Here is an 8,852-nt window from a genome sequence, read left to right as displayed (position 1 = left end):
AAAAAAAAAACAAAAGAAAAAAAGAAAAATAGAAACAAAATAAGGAGCATAAAGCAAGGTACAGTAGCACATACTCACAACCCCACCGTTTAGGAGGAAAAGGCAGGAAGATGAGGAGTTTGGAATTCAGGTATATACTGAGTTTGAAAGCAGCCCCAGCCACTTGAGACTTTGTCTTCAAAAAAACATTTTGTTTACATATCTAGAAAATATATTCTGTTAAATCACTGAAAAGTAGTACCTCCAGGAGTTGTAAGGTGGCTCAGAGGTGAAGGGCACTTTTCTCTAGCAGAGGACCCAAGTTCAGTTCCCAGCACATGGTGACTCCCAACCATTTATCATTCCAGTTCCAGGGGATCCAATTCCCTCTTCTGGACTCTGCAAGGCACTGCATGCTCACGGTGCACATACATACATGCAAACAAACACACATAAAATAAACATACATACATACATACATAAAATAAAATAAAATAAAAATAAATCTTTCTTCTAGTATCTCCATCTGAGAAGCCGAAGCAGGCAAGACCGTGAGTTCAGGGACAGCCTGGGCTACACAGTAAGGAGACTCTGTTTCCAAACACAAAGTAATAACAACAGAAAGCTCCTCTTCCTTCCACTGGCTAACAACTGAGCTCTAGGTGTAACTGCACAAGGGTGAGCAAAGAGAGAAAAAGAACTGGGGTACCTATGCATTCAGGCAACAGGACATGGATATTCTATTGCATATTTGTACTCAAAACTTAAAAAAAAAGATCAAAGGTCAAAGATCTCCAATTGGGAGCAAGAGGAAATGTTATAAACATCCAATATTAAACACAATCTAAAATTAAACACAGTTCAGAAAGCTAAAAACTCTTCTGTGTTTTTCATATATTAATAACCATCAAGGATAAAAGAAATTTAATCCTCAAATTCTGGTCACAAATGTACAATTGTGAACGTGCCTGCATACGGCCAAGAACCAGAAGAAGCCATCGTGGAGTCCAGGGGTCTGAGAGAGCTACAGGAGAGGACTTAGAGCCTCCCTTCCCCACAGGCAAGATCCCAGAAAACACTGAGGCTGCAGAAACCAACAGCTCCCACTTGCCCCTCCTCTTTGAAGAACCAAACAGAGCCTGCTAGAGCCAGAGGGTTCTAAGAACTTTACTTTTCAGCTGACAGCTGTGCCAGTCAATTCACTCCATAAACTAATGCAGACCTCAAGCTTGGTCAGAGCTGCTTGTTCATGCAGTAGGAACCAGTCAATGCAGGGACTCATTAGTAACTGGTCAAAGAGCTGAGAATAATTGACTGTTAACTGCTCAGCTCTAAACAAGACATCTGTATCAACCCCCACAAGGCTCAGGGAACATGGGGTGGGGGTGGGGCAAAAAGACAGTTAAGAGCTGAAGGATGGGGCTAAAGAGACATGACATAGCCAAGTGGTGAAGAGCACTGGCTGCTCTTTCAGAGGATCCAGGTTCAATTCCCAGCACCCACGTGGTGGCTCACAGCTATCTCTAACTTCAGTCCCAGAGGATCTGATTCCCTCTTCTAGCTTCCACAGTCACTGCACACTTGTGGTATGCAGATATGCATGCAGGCAAAACACTCATACACATAAAAGACAGAAGGGAGGAAGAAAGGAAGGGAGGGAGGGACAGAAGGAGGGAGGGAAGAAGGAAGGAAGAAAGGAACGAACAAACGAACGAACAAACTGGAGTATGGAAACAAATGCTTTGATGCTGTCTTCTGAACATGACGTGGCTGAGGCTCTCATGGACTCAGAGTATCTGCACAAGATCAGTGCAGTCAAAATTCTCTGGAGGAGAAAGTCCTGAGGCTCCACCCCTAGCTGAGGTGAGACCAGCAGCTCCAGGCTGCTGGGGGAGGGGAGGGACTTGGGTTGTGACCAATGCTAAGCTTTCCACCCTCATGAGGCTGTGCTAATTGGACTCAGTGGATGTGAATGTGGGAGGTCGGTGCTGGAAGGACCAGATTCTGTTCTTCTCAAAACAGATTCTGATTCTCAAAAACAGACAAAATGGCGAGCAGCACCTAAGTAATAACACCAAAGGTTAACCTCTGGCCTCTACCCACATGTGCACAAGTACACAGGCACCTGCGCATACACAAGCACACAAACACAAGATGTGCTATTTGGGGCTATGAGTGTGGCTACATGGTTGCACAACTGTCCTAGCATGCCCTATGTTTGATTCTTAGCACCAAGAGAAAAAAAAAAAAAGAACCATTTTAATGAAATATTTTGTAAAATGTGAAAGCTTTAGCACATTGTCAGCACTATAACACATCAAGAGTGTCCTGATGTCCTACTCCAATGATGACAAAGAGTACTAACTTACCTTATAGACATAGCTATGAGGAAATAAGAATTCCCGAGAATACAGTACCCACTCCAGAGAACACCCAACCCTAGTTACCAGAACCCATTCAATTACCTAAAAAGTCATGTAGGTTAAAATGATTTGCCAAGCACAGTGACTCATGCCTATAATTCCAGCACTCCAGAGGCTGAGGCAGGTGGACTGCTACAAGTCTAAAGCCTGTCTGGGCTATATAGTAGGACCCTAACTCAAGAAAATAGCAAAACAAATCAAACAAGAAGGATTACTTCAAACCTGTGTTTGACAGGGACTAGGCTTGATACATGAGGGTATCTATCTGAGAAAGGTCTGAGCAATGAAACGGAGCAAGTCAAGTTTAAGTAAGAGCAGGCAGATCAATCTAAGAGTCCTGGAATATGATTACATCTACAGCATTCCGCAGATATCTACTGACAAACTTCTCCTTGGAGGCCCTGCAAGATCTTCCTGATTTAGAGCTTGGCCATACTCCCAGGCCCCCAACTCTGAACCCTGCATCACACTCGGCTTATCATCCTTTCTGCCACAACCAGAACATCTCCACTAATGCTTTACCAGCCAGAATTACAGAACTCAAGGACTAGAATGGCACTGTTAGTGCACCAACTCCTTACTGAAGCCCTGGGCAATCGTTCTCTAAAGTCTCAGGGCAAGCAGCTATAATTACATCACACTGAATTGCATCATGTGCTCCTCCCAACCATTATGCACACTGCTTCCAAATCAAAGTTCCTAAGACACTGCTCTTATCCTGAATTTGAGACTTCCCTATTGAAGTCTCCTAACTGTCCTAAATACACTCTTCACTATTCTAAGTCTTCCCTCATGTTTCTTCCTAGTACATGCCTTTCCATTCATGTTCTTTCAAAACTTCATTTTATTTTATTTTATTTTGGTTTTCTGAGGCCAGGTCTCACTATGTAGTCCTGGCTGGCCTGGAACTTACCATGTATACCAGGTTGGCCTCTAGGTTATGGCAGTTCTCTTGCCTCCGCTTCCAAAAAGAGCAAAGATCACAGCATATGCCACTTGGCCCAACTTCAAGCTCTTTTCTTTTAAAATTCATATTGATCTATTTGTTTTTTCAATGTGTGTGTGTGTATGTGTGTGTGTGTGTGTGCGCGCGCGGGCAGACATGCATGTAGAAGCCAGAGAAGTCAGTGTCAGGGTCTCTCCAGCCTAGGCACTTCTTTAGAGAATTCCCATTACATTCACTCATTTCTCCCTTCTCAAGAATCCTATAGTGTGCCCAGTGGTGGTGCACACCTTTAATCCCAGCGCTTGGGAGGCAGAGGCAGAGGCAGGTGGATTTCTAAGTTCAAGGCCTTCCTGGTCTACAGAGTGAGTTCTAGGACAGCCAGGGCTACACAGAGAAACCCTGTCTCGAAAGAAAGAAAGAAAGAAAGAAAGGAAGAAAGAAAGAAAGAAAGAAAGAAAGAAAGAGAGAGAGAGAGAGAGAGAGAGAGAGAGAGAGAGAGAGAGAAAGAGAGAAAGAAAGAAAGAAAGAGAAAAAACAAGACAAACAAAAGAATCCTATAGCATTTAATAGTTTATCATGAAATCCAGCACTTGTAGTCTCTTCTGAACCTGCCAACCTGAAAATGCTCTATAAATAGCTCTGTTCACGTATTAGCTCTGTCTTACATTATGTTTAGCCAGACTAACATTCCCTAATATAAGGAGTATGGTCTTATCTACACACACACACACACACACACACCACACACAGTCACCATAGTTTTCACTGTTCCTATAATTTTTAACATTTGTAGTTAGGTTGTTTTAAGTACTTCACATATCATATTTCATTTAACGATCACAAGGTTGTTTCTTATATTCTTCCTATTTTACCAGAAACAAAGGTATCTTTGTTCAAGTAGCATAAAGTTGGGGAAAGGGGCTGGAGAGATAACTCAGTGGTTAAGAGCACAGGCTGCTCTTCCAGAGGTCCTGAGTTCAATTCCCAGTAACCACATGGTGGCTCACAACCATTTGTAATGGGACTGGATACCCTCTTCTGTTGTATCTGAAGATAGCAATAGTGTACTCACATATATTTAATTAATTCATTAATTTAAAAAAATAAATAAAGTTGGGGGAAAAATTAGGCTGAGATTCAATTCAAGCTAAACTCTTTATCTCTAAACTGGCACAAAGCAAACAACTATTTGTTGCATTATCTTACCTTTTAGTATATGCTGAGGGTCTTATCATGGAAAAATAAATTATGAGGGTAGAAACCATGTCAGGAGCCTTAGGAGGTAAAGAACCCCTTTTAGGTTACTGCCCTGAGTTTAAGGTTCAGCATCCGGTTGTGTATGCTCAACACCTTTGAAAATGCCTAACAGCTGTTCTAATCCTTCTCACATTCACCCGAAATGTCTCCTACCCTCTAGCACAAATGCTCCTACATCCCTTCTGAGAGTCCTATCTCAAAGAGAACAAAAGGATTAAAAAACAAAAACAAACAAACAAAACACCCCTCAGCTTAAGCCACATGTTCACCACAACGTGTGACCTTCTGAGCGGGCCTCCCTGCGCTCCACTGTAACACTCCAATGTCTCACTTATTAAACACTTCAGCCCTGTGATTGGGGGGCAAATGACACTTCCTTCACTGGGCACTGTTGATCTGAAGTCACGAGACCAATGGCTGCCTCTGACTGCTCTAGTGCCCAAGAAGACACTCACAGGTGGCATCCGACTTACCTTGGTTTCACTGGGCTAGAATTAAAATTGTGGCAAATTTTCGGAATAATTTATATTTATTGAAATTCACCGGATGTCAACCTTATATGTTCCAACATCTCTCCTCCATTTATTTGCAATGTGCCACGCACAAGGTCGCTTCACCTTCCCAACCCCCAACATTTTTATCCATAAATGAAACTGTTGGTCCTATCTACGAAAGAGTAAAATGGAAGTTACTCAGGCGATCACAGGACACAACGGACACTGTCTGCCACAGGATGGGTACCTAGCAGATATGGGTTCCTTTCATCTGGATCCCCATACGCCTCGGGGTTTACCCACTACAGCCACGCGACAGGGTGTCCAGGAGTCCAGAGGCCCGCACGCGACCTCCAGAGTTCCCAGGCCCCGGGGCCAAGTACGCTGCCCTACCTGCATGGAGTCGGCGCTGACGATCTCGCCGCCGAGCCGCTGGCCTAACTGCAGAGCCAGGGTGGACTTGCCAGTGCCAGTAGCCCCGAGAATCACTACAAGCGGCAGTGTTCGCTGCAGGCCTCGGAATCCAGAGCTCACAGGAACCACTCGTGCAGCAGCCGCAGCCGCCATCTTGAAGGCATCTGAGCATGCGTCGAAGCAGCTGTCCCCATGGCAACAGTCAGTGCGCCGGCGCGGATCTCCGGCTCAGACTCCGGGGAGGGTGCAAAGGAGGAGGAAGCTGGGAGACAAAGGTACCATGCTTGGGAAGCCCATGACGTAACCGCCTTCGACTAGCTGAGATTTAACCCAACGACTTGTTTTCTCAAAGGAGAGATGGCAGCCCGTCTAAAATATTTCTGTCTACACTGGGTCAGGCACCTAATTCTTTTTCCTCTTTGCATTAATTCAAGAGTAAAACTGTATAACTGGCCTCTGGTTTATTGTCTGAGTTCTACTACGGGCTGTTAGTTTCACAAAGACAAGAGGCACATTCTGACAAGGTCACCGCTCATACTCCTGTGCCTAGCACAGGCACCCAATAATGGACAGAAAAACGACTTGCCTACTCAGCGTTGGATCTAATAAGCCGAGAGCGTGGCATTCTTCAAAACCAGATCTGTCCAATTCTCAGTCAAGGGCATGGCTCTAATGTTTTAATTCCACAGTCATTTAGACACAATCAGAAAGCAGGACAAAACTCTCCATTGGCATAAAGCCGGCAAGAGATTGGCTAAAAGCAAAAGAACAAGCAACCGAGCAACAACCCCAAAATTAGAAGAGGAAATGGAAGAAAAACAAAGAATAAAGCAGATGCAAGTGAGAGAAAGAAAAATCAGAATCAAAGATGACCAAAACTCAAGATTCCACACACTACTTTAAGAAATGGCTTTAAGGGTCCAGAGAGATGGCTTAGCAGGTAAAGTAGCCCTGCTGCCACATCTGACAACCAGTCTCCAGGATCCGCATGGTGGAAGGAGAGAGCTGATGCTGACCTCTGTGTATAAACACACACACACACACACACACACACACACACACACACACACACACACGTTTAAAATTAAGAAAGAGTGGTTATAGAACCAAGTGAACCTAGATTCAAATTCCAGCTCCCAGACTTATCAGCAGAGAGCTGATTAATTCTCATCAGCATTAATTCCATTAACACCGATTTTTTTCTCTTTGTCTGAAGATTGAACCCAGGGCCCCCTGGGTGCTGAGTATACTCTATAGCACTGAGCACACCTCAGACCCTTACTTCACCTCTTAACCTCAGCAATTTTATCTTTCAATTCTTCTGAGGATTGCCATAAGGAAAAGGTGAAATAATGTCTGGAGAATGCTTGCTTCAAATGCACTGGCACATAACAACCACCATTTGTTGAACAGTTTGTGTTATTATAATTGTACAATCCCATCTGCCTCCCTAAATAAGAGCAAAAGCCTAAGGGCAGAGAATCTTTCAATACCATGTAAACATACTTAAATACCCCTTCTGCTAACCTCTATCTAGTTGGGCAGTTGAAGGGGTCTGAGGATGCAGCTTTAGTGGTAGAACATTTGCTTACTAAGTATGAGGTTCTGGGTTCAGTCAGCACTTGGGATGGGGGTGGGGCATAAGTGCTTTTTCTCTGAGACTGCTTCTGTCTACAGGAGTAGTCTGATATGTTTTGTAATGTGGTGGCATGATGCAGCAGGAGGGGGTGCCTCAGCATGGACCCACTGAGACACCCTCCCTCCGGTACCAGCCATACATGGGTCTGGTATATAATGAAGTTTATTTGGGGATGAGAAGGAAGTGGAGGCAGAGAAAGAAAGGGGACAGAAAAGGACAGAAGGAGGGAGAAGGGAAGAGGCTGGCTGGGAAAACAGGGGGCGGGACAGAAAAAGAGGCCAGAGAAAGAGAAAAGCCAGAGAGAGAGAGAGAAAGAAAGAGAGAGAGAGAGAGAGGGAGAGAGAGAGAGAGAGAGAGAGACCTAACAGTCTTTTTCATAAGTGAGCCAGACTAGTACCTGGCTGTTGCTAGGTAACTGTTGGGCGGAGCCTAGGAGAAAAGCTAACATAGTCCCTCACACACCCAGAAATCCAGAGTATATCACTGGCCTACCTAGAATGACTGCCATTATATTTTTCATCACTTCAATCTCCTTAGGCTAAATGGCCACTCTCCCAGACCTAGGCTAAACCATGTAGCTCCGCATATTGTTTGGGAGAACTCCCATTCCTAGTCCTTAGTCCCTGAGATCTCCTTAACTCAATCCAGGATATTTTGATGGAAAGCCTTGTTCTCTCTAATTTGTGGTACCTGCCTGGGGCTGAATTTAAAATGGAGATGTGTGGCCACATATCCGGCAGACACTCTCACATGATGGTTGTTAACTGTAGAGCCTTTGCCTGGAGACTTTCAGAGGGTATGGTTACCATGACAACCACCAGAAAGATGGCAGGCTGGAGGAATGGTGCACATAAAGAGAAAAGGGAGGGGCTGGCTTCACGATGACAGTCTGACGATGACAGACTATGTTCACTCACAGATAGGCTTTCACCGTCCAAGTCATGACCAGGTGACTGTTACTAGAGAAAGAGAGAAACAGGAGGGAGGAATTTACCACCAAGAGACCAGAAGAGGAAGAGGCTCGTTACCAAGGCAACTGGAGAGAAAGGAATGAAAAAAAGAGGGCTTCACCACAGCAGCAGAAAATTGCTTCTAGCCAAGCAACACAGGGCTGTTGCTATAGTAACAGGGAGAACAGGGATCCTGTAGACCATGGGGAGAATTATCACTGAAATGCTGAGCAGCAAAGACTCCTAAATCAGAATGGAGCCTGTGGTCCAAAACAAATGAGAAGGAAGAAAAAACATCCCTCCAGTTTCCATTCATCTCATTTCTACTGGTCCTACCGAAAGAAAATAAGGGCATCTTAAACCACCCCCTCCTTGATTTGTAGTCCTACTACAGTGGTCTTCTGAACTCTGAATTATACTAAAAACAGTTCCTGAAAGATATGCTGTGATTCAAAATTCTAATCAGAGGCGTTATGTTGGAGGGAAAACTAGGGAATGGAAGCAGATGACCAGGAGATAAGCACTTCTGAAACAACAACAACAGAAAGCCTCCTGACAGGAGCATTGCAGGGTGATAAGGAAATAAAAAGCAAGCGCAGGGGAGTAGGGAGAGCGGTTTGTACTCACTCCCATGTATTGAGCTTGACCTTTCTCTTTCATGAGACCAGGTGGGAAGAAACTCACTCTATTCTGAAAAGATGCTCAAGAGAATAAGGTATGTCACTTAAAGTGTATGTACACACCCCAGGA

The 8,852-nt window shown here is 44.4% G+C and overlaps 1 protein-coding gene across 5 annotated transcripts in view; it reads right to left on the bottom strand.

Moving 5' to 3' along the window:
* Trit1 (tRNA isopentenyltransferase 1) overlaps window positions 1–5,739 on the bottom strand; it is a 49,214-nt gene extending 43,475 nt beyond the window's left edge. For 3 of the 5 annotated variants that reach the window (XR_004121042.1, XM_031378540.1, XM_031378539.1), the window contains exon 1: window positions 5,493–5,739. Coding sequence is in view for 4 of the 5 variants with exons in the window: in XM_031378540.1 (XP_031234400.1) it covers window positions 5,493–5,666 (174 nt within the window). In the remaining variant the exon portion in view is untranslated. The remainder of the gene's footprint in view (window positions 1–5,492) is intronic. The other 2 variants (XM_031378541.1, XM_031378538.1) reach the window with 2 other exon arrangements.
* Between the last annotated feature and the right edge of the window lie 3,113 nt (window positions 5,740–8,852).

This window comes from Mastomys coucha, unplaced genomic scaffold (genome assembly GCF_008632895.1).
Source record: "Mastomys coucha isolate ucsf_1 unplaced genomic scaffold, UCSF_Mcou_1 pScaffold18, whole genome shotgun sequence".
Classification (NCBI taxonomy): Eukaryota; Metazoa; Chordata; class Mammalia; order Rodentia; family Muridae; genus Mastomys; species Mastomys coucha.
The sequence above is the reverse complement of the archived record's forward strand: the minus strand, read 5'-3'. Positions and strand labels throughout refer to the sequence as shown.